At 47.1% G+C, this 22,086-nt stretch overlaps 2 protein-coding genes across 5 annotated transcripts; both read left to right on the plus strand.

Annotated features, from left to right (window-relative positions):
- Positions 1 to 185: 185 nt before the first annotated feature.
- HRURF (HR upstream open reading frame) lies at positions 186 to 435 on the plus strand. The gene has a single exon (XM_072634928.1). It carries the CDS (start codon positions 320 to 322, stop codon positions 422 to 424), a length of 105 nt encoding a protein of 34 aa, XP_072491029.1. The 5' UTR covers positions 186 to 319; the 3' UTR covers positions 425 to 435.
- Positions 425 to 21,384, plus strand: HR (HR lysine demethylase and nuclear receptor corepressor). 4 transcript variants are annotated; one of them, XM_072634919.1, is made up of 19 exons: positions 425 to 554; positions 2,984 to 3,628; positions 3,982 to 4,777; positions 5,951 to 6,101; positions 6,252 to 6,442; positions 11,036 to 11,200; positions 11,471 to 11,560; positions 11,791 to 11,906; positions 12,265 to 12,346; positions 12,643 to 12,806; positions 13,051 to 13,269; positions 13,495 to 13,660; positions 14,667 to 14,736; positions 14,944 to 15,074; positions 15,375 to 15,494; positions 15,606 to 15,730; positions 19,398 to 19,562; positions 20,253 to 20,381; positions 20,596 to 21,384. In XM_072634919.1, the coding sequence occupies exons 2-19, from the start codon at positions 3,023 to 3,025 to the stop codon at positions 20,656 to 20,658; spliced, it is 3,549 nt and encodes a 1,182-aa protein (XP_072491020.1). In that variant the 5' UTR covers positions 425 to 554; positions 2,984 to 3,022; the 3' UTR covers positions 20,659 to 21,384. The 4 variants fall into 4 exon arrangements, with proteins under 4 accessions (XP_072491020.1, XP_072491019.1, XP_072491021.1 ...); XM_072634918.1 differs by lacking the exon at positions 425 to 554 and adding an exon at positions 2,177 to 2,294; XM_072634920.1 differs by lacking the exon at positions 425 to 554 and adding an exon at positions 2,177 to 2,294 and having other exon boundaries at positions 15,606 to 15,721.
- The last annotated feature ends 702 nt before the right edge of the window (positions 21,385 to 22,086 follow it).

A 22,086-nucleotide genomic window follows, 5' to 3' on the forward strand; every position in this document is an offset into this window, starting at 1 on the left:
CACCTTCCAGGGCACCCCGATCGCCCCCCCCCAACGACCCCTTCCCCTGGCCTCTCGGCCGCGTCCCCCCCACTCTACCTTTTCCAATCCGGGGCGCTTTTTCCCCCGGTCCAGCTTACTCTCCCCTCGGGGAGCCCGTTCCCCCCAGCCCAGCTCATTCTCCCTCCGGGGAGCCCTCTCCCCCGTCTCCGCCCAGTTCACTTTCCCTCCGGGGGCGTCCGCTCCCCCGGCCCAGCTCCTTCCATCCCCGGGGCACCCGCTCCCCAACCCCGACCCGTCCCGGATCACCCAGAGGCGCAGCACGGAGTCTCGGCGGCCCATGGCGCAGCCCACAACCTCAGCCCAGAAGCTGGTGCGGCCCATCCGCGCAGTGTGCCGCATCCTGCAGATCCCGGAGTCTGACCCCTCCAACCTGCGGCCCTAGAGCGCCCCCGACGCCCGGGGGAGAGAGGGGGTGAGAGGAGCTCGCAGGCCCCAGAGGTGGCTCATGGGGAGGGCGCGTCCAGCGCTAGCCAGGACCCCCGCTGCCTTCGCGCCAGGCCCCAGCAGCACAGGTGAGTACTAACAGTGGGACTGAGGAGAGCACGGGCATCTGGGATCCGAGAGAGTACTAAACCGATTGGTCAAATTGTCTTGGACCCATGTGCATCTGCATAAAGTTGTTCGTCCCTGGGGCAGCATTCCCACTTTAGATCGGCCCCCTAGAAAACCAAGGAGTCCTGTTTCTTAAGTTCCAACTCTTTTTTACTCCTTTCCTTTTTGTTTCTGTGGCACTGGGACCCCTAGACTGGATGGCGCAGAATTCCCCTGAGAAACAGTGCCAGCCCTGTGTCACGTCACGCTGTCATGCTAGTTTCAGTGACACCTGTCACACCAGTCTTGGTAGTTCCCTGCTCTGCTTGGGAGTTTCCCTCTTTTCCCTGCCCCTCTGTCTCTGGCTAAGGGCTTCTCTCCCTGGCTCTTTCTCTTCTAAGGGACACTATTACTCCCTGGAGTTAGGAAGACCTCACCTAAATCAACAAGGATGCCTCTTAATTCCTATTCACTTTAGGGTCTCTCCATGGAGATGTCTCAGCTTTTGCCAGGAGCAAGGACTCATCTGAGCCCAGGGGGAGAGTTCAGACCCCACCAGCTGTTCTGGGCTCCTTGGGGGAGCTAAATAGGATAATCTTAGAGGACCAAGAAGAGGCAGAGTTTTGAGAGTTGCCAAAGTAATGCCCTCAGCCTTAGGGTGCATTCGTCCCTAGTAACTTTTTTTTTTAACCAGATATATACTCTTTTCACCCTGGGAGGCTAGAATGGGACGATTGTAACAGAGCTAACTCTGTTTTCCAGTCTGTAAGATGAGGGAGTTAGAGGAGGTAACCTCTGAGGTTCTTTGCATTTTTTAATATTGTGCTGTAGTCATAACTCATAAGTTCAAGATTTCAAAGGTGAATGAGACCTTATAGACTATTTTGTTAAATTTCCTTAACCCAGAGAAAGAAATTGAAAGTCACACATTTAATAAGATTCCAGAGCCTGGACCCTAATCTTCTGACTTCCAGTCTTATAGTTTTCCACAAAGGTTTCCAGACATTTCTTCCGGGTTCTCATTTTCTCTTCTTTAATATGCTGGTGGAGAGGAAGTCCTAGGTTCTATCTCCTGGTGGTCTAGTGAAAATAACACTAAATTTAGTAAAGGGCTTCCGAGGTAGGTTTGAATCCAGGCTTTGCTCCTCACTAACCCATGTTCCCTTGGGCAAGCCATTTATTTAAACCTCTCTGAAGCTCAGTTCCTTCCTCTGTACAATGATGTGGTCAGATTAGATGTTTTCCACTTTCAGATCTATGCTTTTGTGTCCTCCACCCCTTCTTAAATCATGTGGGACTGAAGAGCTTTGCCCAATTCAATCTAATCCCAATTCAATCTAAGAAGCATTTATAAAATGTGGATTAGGTGTAAGGCACCATGTTAAGTGATGGGGGTACAAAGATAAAGATGAAACTGTTCTGCCATTTATCCTTTAACAGCTAAGTGCATAAATGGAGATTTGAGGAGGGAGAGATTGTCAATGACGAAGGGGGCCAGGAAAGGCTCCCCATGGTAGGTAACACATAAGATGAGTCTTGAATAAACCTTAGGATTCTAAGAGAAGAAGGTGAGGAGGGAGTGAATTCCAGTGAAGGGGCACAGCCTGTTCAAAGTCATGGAGGCCGGAGATGGAATCCTGAGTTTGGGGAACAGCGAGTAGACCAGTTTGGCTGGAACAGAGAGTTCATGAAGGGGCGTAACGTGAAATAAGCCTGGAAAGGTAGGCTGGAACCAGACTGGAAATGGTTACAAAGACTAAGCTGAGGAGTTTTGAATTTTATCCTAGAGGCAATAGGAAATCATTGGAGATCCTTTGAGCAGAGGGAAATGACATGGTCATAAGCCAACTTTTTATGTATGATGTTACATATTAGTTTAAGATATTTATGTTTATAGGCTATTTTCCACCAACCATGACTGCATACTAATAAATATGGAATAGGCAGTTGAATATTATAAAAATCAAGCTGTCTTTCAACCAAGCTAAAATAACCCATATCATTAATGAATTATATTTCTGTTTACTGATGTTCTAGTCAAATGAAATTGATGCTACAAATATTTAAAGATGTTAAGAGATACAAAAACAATAATAAAAAGATCCTCCAACTCCACTCCTATTCCTACTGAGGTTCCCTGGCTTTGGTGGAATATGACAGGGAGTAGGGGGAGGGTCGGGGAGGATGGGGAGGAATAGTGTTGCTTCTTTAGAGTGGGGGCATCAACAGGTCCAGGGTGGGAAACTTAGGGCACTCTGTGGGCAGGCAACTTGGTGCCCAGTCATTGGCTTGTACTTGCCTTACCGGTTTGTGCTGCCTCGATGCCGCCAGGGTGGGGCTGTCTTTGTACCAGGCAGCAGGGATGCCCAGGCAATGCACCTGAGTCCATGCTTTGTTGGTTTCATCACAGGGAGTCCCTTTGTGAGAGCCCCATGAGGGCAGAGGCATCATGGAAAGCACACCCAGCTACCTGCAAGACGCCCCCACCTGGGAAAAGCCAGCATCAGAGAATGGCATCAGACAGGAGCCAGGCACTTTGCCACGGGGTCCACACCATGGGCCACTGTGCCTGGGGGAGTCTGCTCCCTTTTGGAGAGGGACCCTGAGCCCCCCAGACTCTTGGTTTCCACATGGCTTACCCCATGGCTCAAATGACCCACTTCCATTCTTGGGGGGTGAGGGACCCCGTAATGGTGAAGGAAAGGCTAGCTGGTTGGGGGCCAAAGAGGGGCTGCGATGGAAGGAAGCAATGCTAGCCCACCAGCTGGCACTCTGTGGGCAGCCATGCCCACCCCGTCATAACCTCCTGCCCCCAGAGCAAGGTGGCAGCCACCCCAAGAATGATCCATTGGCTTTCCGGCCCTTACATTGCCCCTTTCTTCTGGAGACCAAGATCCTAGAGAGGACCCCTTTCTGGGTACCCACCTGCCTGCCTCCTTACTTGGTGCCCAGCCAGCCCCACGATCGGCCTTCTGATTGGCCCCTAGCTCCTTATCCTTGGGCATACCTGGGGGCCCAGCCCAAGAGTCCTCCCGCTTTCAACTCAGGAAGCAAGGTAAGGACTTGAAAGTGTTGAGAATACCCAGAGGGAACTGAAACTGGGGAGGCTGTAAAGAAGGAAAGAAACAATTGATTCTCTTGGCTCAGTGGAAACTCTTCAGAAGAATTCCATTCAATTCAACAAGTCTTTATTAAGTGTCCTACCTTCCCATCCAAGCACCAGATTAGAGGACATAAAGACTGGGTTTTTTAACTGAAAGACCTAGCCTGGGACCCCAGGATCAGTTTCAAGTTAACTGTCCTCCATAGACCATTCCTTCATTTCCCCCTGTCCACTCATCCCTGTTCCATCCTTCTCTATTACGAGCCAAAGCCAGTGCACAGCTTACCCCTTTCTTCTCCCTTTAGGGCTTTTATCACAAAGATCTAGGCATACCTCGCCTGGCAAAAGAGATGCTGACCACTGCTGAACCTGGGTTGTTGGGCGTAGCCCCTGGTGGGCATCTTCAGAGAGCTGGGGAGATGGATCGGTCCCTATCCTACCAAAAGGATGGGGAGTCAGGAGCCAATGGGCACCAGAACCTTTGTCCACTTCTTGGGGGGTGCCCAGATATAATCAGCAGCCAGACAGTCTGGCCTGCTCATCCCCCAGGCTTGGTTCATACTCTCAGCAGTTCCTGGGTAGTGCCTCGAAATGGGAACCTCAGAAACTCCCAGCCAGGGCCACCCTCTGGGTCAGAGTGCTCTTCACCAGGGCAATCTGTCAATCAGATGGGCTGCTGTACATCCCATCTACCTGCTGGAGATGGGAGTCTTAGCCACTGTGGAAAGTGCCAGGCAGGCACAGAAGGTGGTACTACTGGGACAGCTGGGTCCACTGAAGAAGTTGGCAAGCATCCTGGGCCAGAGGCCTGCCCCCCAAGCCACCATACCAAGTTAAAGAAGACCTGGCTCACTCGGCATTCTGAGCAATATGGGTGTTCGGCTGGGTGCCCAGGGGAGGAGATGGGCCCAACCACTCAGGTTGGGTCCCTCAAGAGGGAGGGAAGTCCTGAGATGGGGGGAGCAGCTGGTAGTCCAGCCCCCAAGCGTCCAGCTGACTCCTTCCCAAGCAGTGAGGGACAGGGGACTGGGAGTTGGCAGGAAGCTTTGGAACCACCACCTGGGAGCAAGGCTGAGACAACAGAACATGATGGCTGGAGAGGTGAGCTGGGCATGAATGACAGCTGGGGCAACGGGGACTTGGGAATCAGGGCAAGGGCTGGAGGGTGAGGCTTGGGATGAAATTCTGGCCCTGTCCAACACTCAGCAGGTCTTTTTCCAGTTGCTTATTATACCCAACATCTCAACTTTTTCCATCTGAATCCCACTGACTCTTTGGGGATTTTGCTGTCCCTCCACTTTGGGTACACTTCTGCCCACATCTGTATTCTTTTTTGGTTTACCTGCTGCATTACTGTGTTGGAACTGGTGTTTAACCTCAACACAAGTCCAGTGCTTTGCCATGGCACTGCCAACCCCTAGCACAAAAGGGGGCAGTACAGCTCTGATGCAGCTCCTTCCAAACCACCTTGAAGGAGCCTCTACTGACCCACGCTCTCTAAGCCAGGAAAATTGGATCATGGACCCCAAGCTGGGACTCTGTGTGCTTTTGACTAATTAGACCATTATGCCATTGCCTGGGCTCTCTGATGTCTCATAGACACTGAAATCTCAGTGCCATGTTGGTATTCTCCAACTTCACCTGGGAGATAATTGCTATTTTGGAGTGACAGTCCTCTTCATCTGTTTTCCTGGTTTGCTAGATCTCAGCATGTCAGGTAGAACTATATTGCTTTTTGGATTTATATATGTGAGATAGGCCTGTCCCAGCTCCTTCACCATCTGGATCGCTGTACCCAGGATTAGACTCCTCTGGATCTCTCAGATCCCAAAGCCTAGTAACATCTTATGGGATTTTCATGACTGTAGCCTGAGTTGGGATTGTCCTATCATCTTACCCTACTGGTGGCTCTCTTGGAACTCTCACATCACTCTGGAGATGGTATCTCTACCAATTGGAGTCATCCAACTTCTTTGATGGCTGGATCACTAGTCTTATGCTGGGATGATCACCCTTACCCCAGTCCTGGATCCCTACCCCCAAAACACCAGTCCTCCTCCCCCATCCTCTGTTTACAGTCATTTGGGTCTTTCTGTGACTCATTTTAGTTGGTTTGAAAATCACTGCTCACAGAACCCTGGCTTAGGGAGGAGGGTGGGCTCTGGGGCTGTAGTGCTGGGAAAGAAGCTGAAGGGTAATAAGGGAGGCTTCGATTAGTAGCATTCTTTCAGGTAAATCAAAGGAGAGTCCTGACAGGAGGCATTATCCCCTCAGGATTCCTGGGCAGCAGGCCTGGCCTTGATGGACTTGAGCTGCAGAGTGTACCTTGCACAGCGCTGCCAGCAGCAATGACCCGTTGCCAGAGCTGTGCCCTTGGGGAAAGAGAAGATAAAGGGATGGCTTGTCATTTTCTGAATGTGCGAAAGTGAGTCTTTGCCCAAAAGCCCCCCTCCTCCAATTTCTCCTGGATGAGTTCCCTGTTCTGGGAATCCCCTCCTTACGGGCTCTGAAATTTCAGTTCTTCAAAGACTCTTGCCTGTTGATTCCCTGTCCTTTGCATCTCCCTGCTCTCCAGGTTACCTTCAAGAGAAGCCAGGATGCCAGAAGGTGAAGCTGGCCATATTGAGGAGGGCAGAGGCCTCAGGCCCAGTCCAGACACCAAACTCAGTGTGCATCTCGCCAAATACCTGCTGAATAGCCTGGGAGACAGATTCTGTAGACTACTTAGGAGGGAGCGTGAGGTGCTTGCCTGGGCTTTGGAGGAAGGTACTCAAGAGTTACAAGTTGATTGCTTACTGTGTACCATAGTAGACAAGAGGGAAACAAGGTTACCTTGTATCTATACTTGCATTTACTCTGAACTTACATTTTATATAAACAGTCCTATTTATGTACATATGGTCTCCCCCATTAGAATGCATGCAGGGACTGTTTATACTTTTTTCTTTGTATCCTCAGGCTTAGCACAGTGCCTGGCATATAGTAGGTACTTGATAAATGGTTAGGTTTGTTGATTGACGAATCTATCTAAGCCTGTACTTAATATGTGGTTAACATTTATGTACATTTACTAGGTGCCAGGCACTATGCTAAGCACTTTACAGTGATCTCATTTGATCCTCACAACAACCTTGGGAGGTAGATACTATCATGATCCCCATTGAGGTAAAAAGAAGTAAAGTAACTTGCCCAGGGTCACTTAGCTAGTAAGTGTCAGGTCTTGTTGACTCCGAACCCAGTGCTCTATCCATTGTATCCCTTAGCTGCCTAAAGGAATACTATGTAATCTGGGGGAGGAAAGGCACTGGATAAACTGGGGAGATCAGGAAAGTCTTTATGTAGAAGCTGGTATTTGAGTTGTTTTGAATAGAGGCCTTACAGGGTCTTGGTTGGCCTCTGCCTATTAATCCTTTATCTCTTTTCCTAGATAGTTTGTCTACTTATATTTCGTACTATAGTCACACAACCAGTCAGCAACTGATGTGAAAAAGATGTGAGGATTTCAGTGAATTGCTAGGAGCACAGCATGATTCAGCTAAGTGATCGTGGCAGCCGAAGCGTCTGTCCCAATCCTAAGTACTGAGAGGTGCCCAGTGTCCAGAACGAGAAAGGTCACAATCCTACTGTATCTGAACCCCATTCAGAACACTTCTAGAATATCATGTTCGCTTCTGGGCACTGCATTTTGGGAAGGACACTGATAGGTTAGAGTGAATACAGAAGAGATGACCAGGGTGGTGAGAACATGTCCAAGAAGATTAGTTGAAGGAACTAGGGAGTGTTGAACCTGGAGAAGAAAATACTTTGGAAAGACATGATAATTATCTTCAAGTATTTAAAAGTTCACATAGAAGAGGGATTGAATTTATTCCGTTTACCTCAAGGTGTGGAGAACTAGGACCAGTGGGTGGAAGTGACAGAGAGGCAGATTTTAGTACAATAGAAGGGAATATTTCTTAATAATCAGTTGTATGGGGACACTTCAGGAGATAGTAAATTTTGCTTTACTGGAAGCCTTCAAGGAGATCCTGGTTGTCCACTTGTGAAGGATATGTGGAAGGGCAGAATTATTTTTTTTTATTTTTTTTTTATTTTTTTAATGTTTAACAATCACTGCCATACAATTGCGATTTTATCCCTCCCCACCCACCCCCCACTACCTCCCTCCCTCCCCACGACTGCATACAATTCTGTATAGATTCTACATATACTTTCCTATTGAGTATATTTTCACTATAGTCATGCTATGTAGTCAGACTAAGATAAATGAAAGAATCCGTATAACAAATCAGAACATGATACACAAACAGATACACATACACAAACATGATCTGCTACATTATGTGAGTGACTTCCATATTTCTCTCTCTGAGTGTGGAAGGCATTTTGCCTTGAGGTCCACCATTGGGATTTTTTTTTTTCAGAAGTTCTTGTGTTATTACAAAAATCTAAGTCTACCAGAAAAAACTCTCACACACTGTGGTTGTTGCTGTGCATAAAGTTCTCCTGGTTCTGCTCCTTTCACTCAGCATCAGGTCATATAAGTCCTTCCAGGCCTCTCTGAAGTCTTCTTGTTCATCATTTCTTATGGCACAATAGTACTCCATTACATTCATATACCATAATTTATTCAGCCATTCCCCAATTGATGGACATCCCCCTGACTTCCAGTTTTTGGCAACTACATAGAGTGCTGCTATAAATATTTTTGTACATGTGGGACCCTTTCCCATTTTTATGATCTCTTGGGGATATAGTCCTAGTAGCGATATTGCTGGGTCAAAGGGTATGCACATTTTTGTAGCCCTTTGGGCATAGTTCCAAATTGCTCTCCAGAATGGTTGGATGCGCTCACAGCTCCACCAACAATGAATTAGTGTTCCAACTCTCCCACATCCTCTCCAGCATTTATCATTTTCTTGTTCTGTCATGTTTGCCAATCTTATAGGTGTGATGTGGTACCTCAGAGTTGTTTTGATTTGCATCTCTCTAACCAATAGTGATTTAGAGCATTTTTTCATATGATTATAGATAGCTTTAATTTCTTCCTCTGAAAATTGCCTGTTCATATGAAGGGCAGAATTATTAACTTCATTTCACTATAACACTGCTAATGTGTGCAAAACAAGTTCTTCTATAAAGTTGTGAACCTCCTCGCCCTACTTCCACTTATCACTCACTTGTAACATTCACAACATTGCTCCTGTGGAGCCTCTTAATATTGTTTTGCATGTTTTGGGGAAACTAATTAAGAAGAGGCAGCTCAGTGGATAGCGTTACAGGGTTTGGAATCAGGAAGTATGAGGTTTGAGTATGACCTGGATACTTACTAGCTCTATGATCCCGGGCAAGTCACTTAACCTCTGTTTACCTTAGTTCACTGGAGAAGGAAATGGCAAACCACTCCAGTATCTTTGCCAAGAAAACCCCATGGGAAGCATTGGATGTAGTCCATAGGGTCACAAAGAGTTGGACATGACCGAACAACAACAATGAGGAACAACGTGGAGGAGTTGACAGAGAGTTGGCCTCAGAGTCAGGACAACCTGTGTTCAAGTCCCTCTTTCAGTACATATTGGCTAAGTGAGTCTGGACAAATCACTTACCTTCTAAATACCCCAGGAAACTCTCTAAAATACCAGCAGGGCAATTGTTCATTGGCATTAGTAGAAGGAGTTTGCACACTGGGAGTTCCCTACAATGATGAAATCACAGATCTAAACAAAATAATAATAACAATGATGACCTTAAATGAGACTTATCTATACTCCTTATTGTAGCCTTTTCAAGGTCTTTAGTGCAGAACTGAACTGAACTCATAGCTGTTTCTCAATAAATACTTATAGAGGAAAGGGAGGGGGAGGAGAGAAGGAGTAAACATATGAATGACTGACCAAAAAAATGTTGGAGGAGGAAAGGAAGGGAATAAGTATTACTATAATACCTACTATGTGCAGGCACTGTGCTAAGTGCTTTACACATATCTCATTTGCTCTTCACAACAACCCTTGGGAGGTAGGTCTTATTATCCTCATTTTACAGTTGAGGAAACTGAGGCAAACAGAGGTTAAAAGGTCACATAGGTAGTTTGAGGTGAGATTTAAGGTCAGTTATTATTGAGGTCAGCTCTAAACCCAGCAGTGCTCCACCAGCTTTTGAGTTTGGGGTAAATATCAAAGATTGACCTAGGAGTCACTGGGAAATTATTACAAATTGGTTAGTGGACACAAAATTTTTGAGATGTTGGGCTGCCTTTGCTTGTACTTGTAACTAGACTCTGTTTATTGGTTGGAGGTGTAGCTAAGTGGATAAAGTGCCAACCCTGGAGTCAGGAGGACCTGAGTTCAAATGTGACCTCAGACACTTACTGTCTGTGTGACCTTGAGGAAGTCACTTAATCCTGTTTGCCTCAGTTTCCTCATCTGTCAAATGAGCTGCAGAAGGAAATGAGGTTTGCCAAGAAAACCTCAAATAGCATCACGGAGAGTCAGGCACAACTGAAACAACTCAACAACAGCAGTCAATTAGAGAGGCCAGTTAGGCAAAGCAGCCCTAGCACAGTGGGAAGAAGACTAGATTTGGAGTCTTTTGACCTTGGATTAAGCCCTGACTCTGAGAATTAATTATCTGTGACCTTGAGGCAAGTCACTAAATCTCTATGAGTTTCATTTCCCTCATCTGTAAAACAGAGATGGAGGAGGATGGGATAATATTATGCATTTGCCAGCTTCACAGGGTTATTCCGGGGATCAAATGAGATTATACACATAAAATGTTTGCTAGACTCTAAAATTATATGCAGATGACACTTTGTTAGGCATGGTAAGGATGGGCTACTCTTTGCAGGGATTAGAGGGGCCCTTTTAACCGTGTTTATCATTGTTAATCAACAAGGATTCATTAAGTATCTACTATGTGCCAGACATTGGAGTTACAAGACAAACATGGAACAATCTCTGCTTTGAAGGAGTTTCCATTCTAGTGGGGGAGAGAACGTACGTACATAGACAAATGAAAATGGAATAAAGAAAATAAATACAGTATATTTTGAGGAGGATGCCAACAGCTGAGGGTAATGGGTGGGGATTGGGAGATGCTTCAAGCAGAAGATAGAGCTTGCAGGAAAGAAGCTCTCTCCCTCTGATCCCTTGGAGTCATGAAGGGCTTTAGGAATGGAAGGTGGTCTGATTACCTCCTTCTTTCCCCTGCTCCTCCACCAGGCTATGGTTTACCCTTATTCTTTGGGAAGGGTGAGATTAGGACTAAAACACCCCTATTGCTATCCCTGACCCCTCTGAGGCTAGCTGTTCTTTAGCTAGCTGTTAAGTTCTTTGGTTTTTATGCCTATTTTCTCTGCAGTGGGGGAGCCCACCCCTTCCCTTCTCCCATGGGAGGACCCCAATGCCACAAGATCCTGTAGCCGCTGCTACCGTGGACTCTTCAACACCCATTGGAGCTGCCCTCACTGCCCTCACAGGCTCTGTTTGGCCTGTGGCCATCTTGGGAGGGCCAGGGACACCACAGGTATGGAATGAATGCTTGTATGGGAGTCCAGAAGAAGGAGGAAAAGGAAGACAGGGTCTAGGCCAAGCTTAGCCCCTTCCCCAGCCCTAGCCTCCATTTAACATCATCTGAGGTAGTTACAGACAAACAACCCTACCAGGGAGTGTCTGTGACTAAGCCCAATTAAACCTAACCCTCAGCACATCCTTGCTTTTTTAAGAGTTGATTTTTATGACCTTTGGTTTTTTTTTGTTCATTTGATTTCTGACCTCTCTGTTTCCACCTCAACAGGCCCTCAGGAGCAGCCCCAGGAGGGGTGTTCCCACAACACTGGGCATGATACGCACTCTCTTACGCTGACCCAGTTTGTCTCAAGCCAGGGTGAGCCAACAGGGGTACTTATGGCAGGAATCAGAGGGACACCAGCTAGATAGAAGGAGGAGGCCTCCTTTCCTTCTGCCTCCTGAATCCTTCCCTGATCCCTGGCATCTTCTGGTTTTCAAGTCTGAGCTGGGAGGGATAGGGAAGGGAGTAGCTCCTTTGCTAGTCCTAAATGTCTACCTTCTTCCCAATCCTAAGAGGTGATTTATTCCCTTTTCTCACTCCCTCAGTCCTAGCCCAACTGAGCACCAAGATGCACCAAGTCCGAGCCAAGTTTGACATCCGAGGGCATTGTCCTTGCCAAGCTGATGCTCGAGTGTGGGCTCCTGGGGACAGAGGACAAAAGGTAAGAGCTGAGAAGAGGAAATCAGGATGGCAGGGGAGAGTTCCAAGGGACTTTGGGATAGAGGTGGGGCAGCCTGTCTCTGAGCTCCAAACATTTTAACAAGTTTTATTGGTACCTAATACCATATTGCATGAATACCCTAATGGTGCTACCACTTTTACTTGGTAATGGTGATAAGAGCTGGGTGAAAACAGGCTTTTGGTTCTATGTTCTGAGCTGGGGGTTTGGGAGCACTGTGTGGGGGCAGGAAGGATTCATGGGAGAAATTTTTCCTCTTACCCCACACCTCCCTGATCACCTCATTGCTTACTTCTAAAGTTTTTATTGGATTGGGGGTGGGTGGGGGTGGCTTTGACAGAAGGAGCCAACAGAGAAAACTCCTCCTGCCCCACAATCCTCTTGCAATGGTGATGCACACAGAACCAAGGAAATCAAAGAAGGTGAGCCTTCCTTGTTTCATCTCCAGAGCTGTTTGAGAACCTGGGGAGGGGAAGTGGGGGCGGGGAGGGGAGGAGAGGACTTTGCCCTAACTTGAACTCCAGAGGTAGAAGGTCTGCAAGGACCATGGAGAGATAGAACAGGGGTGCAGGTGTGATAGAGCCACTTTCAGATGAATGTGGGCAAGTCCTTAGGGAATAGGTAGAGTGAATTTATAGGACAGGGAAATAGTGTGTTTGTATAGACTGGTGTGACATTCTTGTTGGGGCCCCTACAGTCCTAGTCTTTATTTCCACAGAGGCCACAGACTCCACTGAAACTCCAGGAGATACCCAAGTAGGCCGGGGATCCCTGCCCTGCCCCTCCCTCTGTGAACTTCTTGCCTCCACGGCTGTCAAGCTCTGCCTGGGCCACGAGCGTGTCCACATGGCCTTTGCCCCCGTGACCCCAGCCCTGCCCAATGTGAGTGTCTGGGGGGAAGGTCTCAAGCCCTGGATGACCATTGGGTTAGCAGTGGGCTCAGTCAGGTCTCTCAACTTTCTTGATTTAATCTCCATATTGACAGAAGTTGTCTTCTTTAAATTTAGCCACTACTGAGCACAGTGCTTTGTACTGAGTAGACGTTTAATAAAAGTTTTTAGCAGTACATCAAGGCAGAAGGGGGTAGTGTGAGGAAACGTGTTGACCCACATCCTGTGGTCCGCAGGATGATCGCATCACCAACATCCTGGATAGCATCATTGCCCAGGTGGTGGAGAGAAAGATTCAAGAGAAGGCACTGGGGCCAGGGCTTCGGAAGGGATTCGGCCTGTCCAGCCCTCCTTCTCCACGTGGCCTGCCTTCTCGTGGGGCCCTGCTGTGGCTTCAGGAACCCCAACCCCGACACAATTTCCACCTCTTTCAGGAGCACTGGAGACAGGGCCAGGTGAGGGTTGCTCCTGGTTACCACCCCCCAGCTCACCCAAGTGTTTCTTATCCTAATCCCTGCCTAGCTCCTTACAGACAAGGGGGACCTTGTTCCAAATCTGTCCTTCTCCTTAGTCCCACACAAGTAAGTTATATAGCCTCCTTCCCCAAGTTCAGGCTATGACACTTTCATGGATCCATTCTCCTTTCTTGGTTTCTCTCTCCCTAATTCTGCTCATTACAGCCCGTACTGGTATCTGGACTACAGAAGACTCTGAAGAGCAGCCTTTGGGGGCCAGAAGCCCTTGGGGTGCTGGGGGGGAAGGTGCAGGCCCTGAGCCTCCTTGGGCCCCCTCGGCCTACAGACCTGGGCAGCACAGCTTTCTGGAAGGGTTTCTCCCGGCCAGAGGGTGAGTAGCCTTGGATTGCCCGAAGGGAGAGGGCGAAAAGGGAGACATAGCCCTGGAGATAGGGGGTGAGGATTGGGAGGGGCAGAATATGGTAGAATGGAGAGATCCCTGGACTTGTCAGGAAAGATCCTTGTTGGAATCCTGTCAACATTCTTTGATGTGTGGCTTTGGCAATCATATAACTTCTCTGAACCTTCAAATCCTTGTATGCCAAATGGGATGTCTAAGGACAAATTACACCAAACCTGTCAGGTTTCTCTGATCATAAAAGCTAAGAATAACTGGGCTTGATGAATACTTGGATGAGAAACCACCTAGGAATATCTGTAGATTAAGAGAGAATGGATGGAGAGCTGGCTTCAGAATCAAGAAGACCTTCCCTGTCTCTGACATATACAGGCTGTGTGACCCTGGGCAAGTCACTTAACTTTTCAGTGCCTTGGGCAACTCTCTAAGGCTAGGGTTGCAGAATGGCTTCCAGTCTTTGTTAATGGAGGGAATTTCCTCTTAGGGATGTTGTGAGGAAGATGCTTTGTTAATATGAAGCATGATAGAAGGTGAACTATTATCAGGGATGCTGGGAATAGGAAAAGAGATAGAGTTGGATTTTTTTGAAGACAAGACAGAACGGGAGGGAGCAGGAAGGAGAGACAGACAGAGAAAGAAAGAGAGAGAAAGAAAGAAATAGAGAGGAGTAGACAGAGTGAGAAAAAGAGAGAGAATAACAGTGAGAAAGAAGACAGTGAGAAAGAGTAGACAGAGGTGTGGACAGTGAGAAAGAGTAGACAGAGGTGTAGACAGTGAGAAAGAGTAGACAGAGGTGTAGGCAGTGAGAAAGAAAGAGAAGAGCAGACAAAGTGAGAGACAGAAGAGTAGACAGTGTATGAGAGTGAAAGAGAGCTAAGAAATCATGTTTTCCTCCTTTTTTTAAAAAAAAAAAAAGATGCCAGTCTATTTAGACTGAGTCCCACCTGCCTAGGCTAATAGCCTCTTTCTCTCCTTTTAGCTCGTCCAAAGCTAGACAGTGGGTCCCTCCTTCTTTTGCACAGAATTCTAGGCGAGCCAGAGTCCAGCAGGTGTGTATTGGCAGAGGAGCCAGTTCGGTCTCTCCTCCACCCTCCCGTGTGCTGGCCCAAGTCTGTCCCTTTCTCCTCCTGGCTCCTCGTGCCTCTCCTTCATTCTCAGACTTGTCTTTCTGGGAGCCTCCATGGGGTTTCTTAGTGGAGAGTGCTTAGGGGAACAATTGTGGGCATAATGAGTCCCTTCCTCTCTCCCTTCTGCAGATCAGAGAACCTGGCTGCCAGCCTGCCACTCCCAGAATATTGTACCAGCCATGGGAAACTCAACCTGGCTTCCTACCTCCCTCCCATCCCTACCCTCTGCCGGCTGGAGCCACAACTCTGTGCTTCCTATGGTGAGTCCCTGGGTTCCCTCTGCCCATGGTCTCACCCTTCCATATGCCCTAGATCTTCATGCCCTTCTAGGACCATCTGCACTTGTGCCCCTAAACCTTAGTCCTGAGCCCTGTTGGAACCTATACATGGGTTCTGGCAAACTCAGTGATTCCCGTTTTCACACTTGTGACTTCTCTGTGCCCAGGTTCCCATACCCATCACAGTTAAAGGTCTAACTCCAGCCCCGTTTCCCTGGGTCAGGTGCTACAGCCTGGAATTGCCTTGTGCTCTTAACCTTCGCCCACCCCTCCCCATGCCAGGTGTGAGCCCACAACACGGGCACCTGGGGACCAAGAATCTGTGTGTGGAAGTAACAGACCTCATCAGTGTCCTGGTCCATGCAGAAGCGCCAGTACCTACTTGGCACCGGGCACAGAAAGGTATATTTCTAGAGCTGGAGTAGAGTGGAGTGAGGTGGTGGGAGGAAGCAGAGAGGTGAAGGGTGGGCTCAGCTCTACTGCCAACCCCAACGTCCTTTTCTCTCCTCTTAGAACTCCTGACATGCCTGGAAGGTGAGGGGCTGTGGTCCCCAGGTAGCCAGGTGGGCGCTGTGTGGCATGTGTTTCGGGCACAGGACGCCCAGCGCATTTGTCGCTTTCTCCAGATGGTGAGGAAGGTGGGATAGGAGCTGAGCAGCCCCTTCCTACTTCACCCCACTCCAATAAGTCTCTCCTGGGTTTCATTTCAAACTTCTAAAATCTCTTTTTTAGCCTTACCATTTCTTTTCAGTCCACAAATATAAGGTACATAATCAAACAATTAATGCATATCAACAGGCATTTATTAAGAACTTTTTTGTGTCAGGCACTGTCCCAGGTGCTAGGAATACAAAGACGGAACACAGCCCTTAAGAAGCTGACATCCTATGGGGATAGATAACATGTACACATATCCAAAATAAATGCAAGGCAATTTGGTGGGATCAGGAAAAACTTTATATACAAAAGGGAACTTGAGCTAGGTTTTGAGAAAAACTAGAGAGGAGAATGGAAAGCATTCTAGATATGGGGCAGCCCCAATGCAAAAGGCACAGAGATAGGAGATGGAATGGAATGTATGAGCAACAGCAAGAAAGCTAATATGTTTGAATTATGGTGTGATTAAAAAGGAGTAAGGTGTAATAAGGCCAAAAAGATAGGTTGAGGCCAGCATGGCACTAAACAACACAGTACAGCTCCCAAGCAACAGCTAATGATACAAGGTAGTGTATAAGTTGGTGCTGTGATGTGATGCTATCAGCCTTTAGAAAAGAAGATCATTGAGGGCCAGAGTGTTCAGTGAAGAGTTTGTGAAGGGACATTCCCCAATTCTAAGGATCTTTTTCATTTTTATTTTGTCCCCAGCAAAATAAAAACTCTAAAAAAACCCTGACCCTAAATGTGCTAAGTACTATTCCACTAAGTACTCTGAACAAGGCAGCTAGCTAGCTGCCTTCTATAGAATGAAAATTTGTTAACATGGAAGAGCCTTCTCTTGGAGCTCTTGATGAATTCTTGAATGGGGCAAAAGGAGGGTGCCTCTGGAGGGTAATGGGGTTCCTACCTTGGGAGTAAGGTGAATGTAGTTATTATGGCACCTCCCCACTTAATTGAGATAGGCTTGGAGGAAGTGGTCTTTGAGATGCTCTTAGATGAGGTGACTATGGGAAACAATTTGGAGGGCAATCACAAGGTCAGTGTCAGTAATTGAATAAGATGTAGAAGCAGGTATAGGAGAGAGCTAAGGGAACAAAAAGGTGCTTGGGGGAATTGAGAAAGCAGGGGAGCTTACTTCAGTGCTCAACAAAGGGGTGGCTGGCTGTCTTGGAGAAATGTCTTGGCCAAAAGTCCTTCAAAGCCAAAAAAACCTTGAATGTATTCTGTGTGTGTGTGTATGTATGTACATGAATATATGTGTATATGAATATATGTATATTAATATATATGCATGTACATGTATAGATTTTATACTGTGTGCATTACATATATGTGCACACTTACATACATACACATATACACACATGCACATATCCACATGTGTGTATATATATTAATGAACACACACACACACCCTTTCTGGAGTTATTCCCCCCAGGATACTAGTCTGGTCAGGGTAGGACTTTCTGTGATCTAAGACAACTTTGGGCAACCCAACTTTGTGTAACTAGGGAGCTCCCTTAGGAGCCATATCTATCATAAGGCAGATCTATGGTAAACTTAGGACTGTAACCCAAACTCTAGGGTGGACCTAAATCCCTAGATTGGCTGTGGAAGCAAATTAGTTTTCCTGGAAACTTTTGTACTATATTAGTTTCCCTGGAGCTCCTCTGAACTATAAGAGCCACGTGGCACATTCAGGTCCATCGAAGACCAGACCCACTATGGGCTGTTGCTCAGCCAGAAATAGATTTTGTGTGAATGGAGAGGAGAGGGGAGAGGTTGTAGAGAGTGGGTGGAGAGGGAAGCCTTCACCTAGCTTTTGAGCTGCCTAGAATCAGTCAGGGAATAGGAGAATTTAGAGATAATAATGATAAGAATAAAAATTTTCTAACATTAGGATCCTTACTTTAGAGTTGGGAAGGACCCTCCAAAGCCATCTAATCTAACTAATTTGGCAAATGAGGAAACTCAGACCCAGTCAGGTTGTGCCTGCCCAATGTCATATAGGTGATAAATGCCAGAGTCAAGATTTGAACTTAGATTCTCTGACTCCAAATCCAGCACTCCTGGAAGTCTGCAAAGAGCTTCTCATGTAACCTCTCATTTAAACCTCATTACAGCCTTCTTAAGTAGGTTATATAGAGATTATTATCCTAATTTTACAAGAGGAAACGGGTATAGGAAGGTAAGTGATTTGCTTATGGTCACGCAGCTTGTAAGTATCAGAGGTAGGATTTAAACCTAGCTCTTCTTGGCTCCTTGGCTTGTCTGAAACCCTAGATATTTCCCAGCTGCCTATAAACAAAGGTAAGAATTTATTACAAGTTGCAAGGAAGGAAAAAAACTTCTAAATGAAGGATTCTAATTGGTTGACTGTAAGAGAGCAATGCAGTTCAACTCAACCAATCAATCAACAGGCATTGATTGAGCATATACAATATATGTACAACAAATTAAGCATATAATACATATACAACAAAAGTGAACTAGACTCTACCCTTATGGAACTCAGGTTCTATTGACTGAACTCAGCAACTGTGTTACAGGTGTTGGCATGTCCCAGGCTTACACTAGAGTTAGTGAGGGAGAAAAGAAAGATGTAGAACTCAGTCTTTGTCCTTCGTGGAATGCATAGTCACAGACTCCCAGAGGTGTAAGGGACCTCAAAGGCCACCTACTCCAACCCACACCTGAACCAGCATTCCATCTCTAATATACCTAACGAGTGATCATGCAACCTTGGGTTGCAGGTCTGCATGGTGGGGACCCCACTATCTTCAAAGGCAACCCAATCTGGTTGAAGTGGCAGGACCCACATATATAGAGAGGTAAAATAAAAATACAAAGCAGTAAATATTCCCTAACCTCAGTTACCATAAGAGCTCTGAGGAGAAGGAAGGATGCCTGTGAACTCTAATTGGTTTGAAAGAGTTGGGGAAAATTTGTAAAGGCAGAGAGGAAAGTGGAGGATAAGAGGTGTAGGTGCAGTGGATAGGGTACTGGGCCTGAAAGACTTGATCTCAGACACTTACTAGCTGTGTGATCCTGGGCAAGTCATTTAACTTGTTTGCCTCAGTTTCCCCATCTGTAAAATTGGAATAATAACAGCACCTACCTCCCAGGGTGGTTGTGAAGACTGACTCAGTTAACATATGTAGAGTGCTTTATAAGTGCTACTATTAGGAGGGCCTTACAGCCATTTGCTAAAAGAGAATAAGAGATTTAAATTGAGTACATTACCTGTTGTTACCCAGTTTCTGAGTCTTTAACCCCTCCCTCCTTTCTTCTCAGTCCCATCCTCTCCCATTTCTGAACCTGCCAACGTGGGCAGCCCTCAGTCCTTCATCTCCCTACTTTTTGCCTTTCTTTGCATCCCCCTCAGCAGTCTCAGACCCAGGTGTCCTTCAGCCTAGGACTGTATTGTTTGTCCCTGTCTTCTTCCCAATCTCAGAACTCCTTACTATTACCTAAGTGACTAAGTCCACCAAGGGATCCAGCCTTGGATAAAATCCACATTTACAGCATCCTCCCAGAGGGAGTGGGGGCAGTGGGAGGCAGGGGAGGAGGCCTACACCCATGTGACCTCTTGATTCTCCCAGATCCCTTTCTGCTCCAACTATAAGAGCCTCTGATTCTCTTTGCTAGGTGTGCCCCGCTGGAGCAGGCACTCTGGATCCAGGGTCCCCAGGCAGCTGCTACCTGGACACCGCACTGCGTCGACGCCTCCGGGAGGAGTGGGGTGTGAGCGGCTGGACCCTTCTGCAGGCCCCTGGCGAGGCTGTGCTGGTGCCCGCAGGGGCTCCTCACCAGGTCTGGCCAGACTGTGGGGGAGAAGGGCCTACTCAGAGTAATAATTAATCCCTGAGCTCTGCCTAAACTCTATACTTCACATCCAGTATCTCATTTTATCCTGAGGATCACCTTTAGGTAGTAGGCAGGCTGATCACAGTATTCCCATTTTAGAGCTCAGGAAATGGAGGGCAAGAACCTTTAAGTGATTTTCTCAAGACTATGGCAAGTGATTAGGAAAGAAAGGATGGCAATCTAATTTCACGTTGTGTAACCCTTCAAATGCTGTATAAATGGGAGGCAGCATGACTTATTAGGGCAAGTGGTCTTTATAATAGAGTGGGAGGAACATGGGATCTGGAGCCCTGAGGATCTGGGTTCAGATCCTGGATCTGCTAATGACTACCTGTGTGGCCTAACCTGTGTGGACCTCAAGTCCTTTGTGGGTGAAATAGATGATCTCTGTAAAGTACCTTCCGTGATAAACTCAGTGTGCTTTCTACCACATTCCTTACCTGAAGATGGTACTAGCTGTCCATAAGGTACCCCTAGTTATGCTCAGACCCATACCATGGTTCTTACCCCATAAGAGCAAAATCCAGAGCGTGGGAGGGGACATCAGAGGAGTGTTTATCTAGAACCTGAGGACCAAAGGGCATATCATTTTTGTGTCTTCTCTCTCCTTCATGTCCCTCTTCTCCCCCCGCACAGGTGCAAGGTCTGGTGAACTCAGTCAGCGTCACCCAGTATTTCCTGTCTCCTGAGACCATTGGCCTCTCTACCCAGCTCTGCCACCAGGCACCCAACCTGCCCCCTGATGCCCGACAGGTTTATAGCCAGGTGAGAGTCTCAATTAGGATGCCACTCAGCGCTTTCTAGTATTGCGGGACTGTGAACTGTGGGAAAGATGGCATCTTGGGTTTTTGACCCATGGCAAAGAAGTCTTTGGCTGTGGGTAAGGGTTAAAGGGAAATTCCTGGGTGGAGGAAGTCATATGCCAGAACCAATAACAGAGTAGCACTTGATACATCCTCCTCTTTTCTGTCTCTCATAGATGGACTGGGCCATATTTCAAGCGATGAAGGAGGCTGTGGGAACTTTACACGATTCTAAATAGGGGGAACCCAGTCATTCAGGGTGGGAAGGGAAGCACAAATAAGACAAAGCAAACACCAGCATGCCAACTGGGTGTTTGCCCCAGCAACTCATCCCTGGGCATCAATTGGGGAAAATGCTAAAAATCTTGGGAGTCAACCCCATGGGCATCCCTCTGGTCACAAGCAAGGTGTGATCTCCCAGGGCAGCCTGCCTGGAATTCTACAACCAATACGCAGATTATGCCAATGCTTGTGTATACTCTGATACCACTCTGCTCATCCACCTAAGGCTGGCACTGAATGAGGGCTCAGCTCTTCTGATATGTATTCTCCCTCCTCCTCTAGTACACAGTCTCAAATGTCCATGGTGATCGCAGGACAAGAAAAACAGTCCTTCCCAGGCACCCGGGTGAACTTTCAGTCTGACTTAAACTGTGCCACTAGCTTCTTGCCCTTAGCACTCCACTTTTGCCCCAGTTCTCTTCCCTGTCTTCCCATACCTAGATGAATTCCCTGGGGAAGTCCTTCCCACCATCACCCTTTGCCAAATGGGCACTATGAGGCAACAGGAATTTTCCTGATTCTACTTGCCTTGTAAGGGAGCTAAGAGGGCAGGGGATTAGATGGAGGTGAGGGAGACTCCAGAGCTTGCAGGGTCTGCTGGCGGGACCATGGTCTGGGTGGCACTGCCCCTCTCTTCCTTACGAGTTTGAGTACCCATTAAAGTTTGTGTTGTTTTGTGAATACTTTCTGTGTGGTTGGCATTGCACATAACATCCACATACCATGGGGGAGGAAGGAAGTATTGGATTCCTTCATTATGTTGGGGGAAGGGAGAAAGGCCATGGAGATCTTGGGATGACTCTCTACCTCCAAATACCTCCATGGCCCTATTTCCAATGATTCCTGTGACCAGGTCCCTCACCTGAACGTTTTATGCCCAAGATGAACTGACTAGAAGATGGAGCCTTCATTGTTGATACCAGCATCAAGGATTCGGATGGGGTGACCTTGGGGAAACCAGAGCAGTAGGTCAACCAATCAATCAGCAAGTATTTATTAAGTACCTACTATGTGCCAGGCCCTGAGGATACAAGGGCAAAAGTAAGAGCATTTTTGCCCCATACTTTCTGTTATTATTCTTTATCCTTGGGATAGTATCCAGAGATATCTGCTCATTCATATTAAAAAGGATATTCCTATCTCCAGGACAGTTTAACTAAACAGCCTCAGAGAGTGTACACTCCTCTGGAGGTGGGAAGGAACCAGGAAACACAGAAGCTCTGTGTCTGATCTGATCAGCTGTCATAGGTACAGTTATAGTATCAAGTAATAACAAGTAAGCACCAGATCTATAAAGCCAGTCCTAGTGATGCTTCTGACATTGTGAATGGAATGTCCCATAGGCATCTTAAATTGAACCTGTCCAAAAGAGCTTGCCATTTCCC

Source organism: Notamacropus eugenii, chromosome 1, assembly GCF_028372415.1.
Source record: "Notamacropus eugenii isolate mMacEug1 chromosome 1, mMacEug1.pri_v2, whole genome shotgun sequence".
Classification (NCBI taxonomy): domain Eukaryota; kingdom Metazoa; phylum Chordata; class Mammalia; order Diprotodontia; family Macropodidae; genus Notamacropus; species Notamacropus eugenii.

Excerpts from the sequence above, each read along its gene's own strand:
- HRURF (XM_072634928.1), top strand. The coding sequence starts at position 320 with ATGGCGCAGCCCACAACCTCAGCCCAGAAGCTGGTGCGGCCCATCCGC.
- HR (XM_072634919.1), top strand. The coding sequence starts at position 3,023 with ATGGAAAGCACACCCAGCTACCTGCAAGACGCCCCCACCTGGGAAAAG. Across the intron at positions 6,102-6,251 it reads CATTTTCTGAATGTGCGAAA|GTTACCTTCAAGAGAAGCCA; the intron begins GTGAGTCTTTGC and ends CCTGCTCTCCAG. Across the intron at positions 13,270-13,494 it reads AGCACTGGAGACAGGGCCAG|CCCGTACTGGTATCTGGACT; the intron begins GTGAGGGTTGCT and ends TGCTCATTACAG.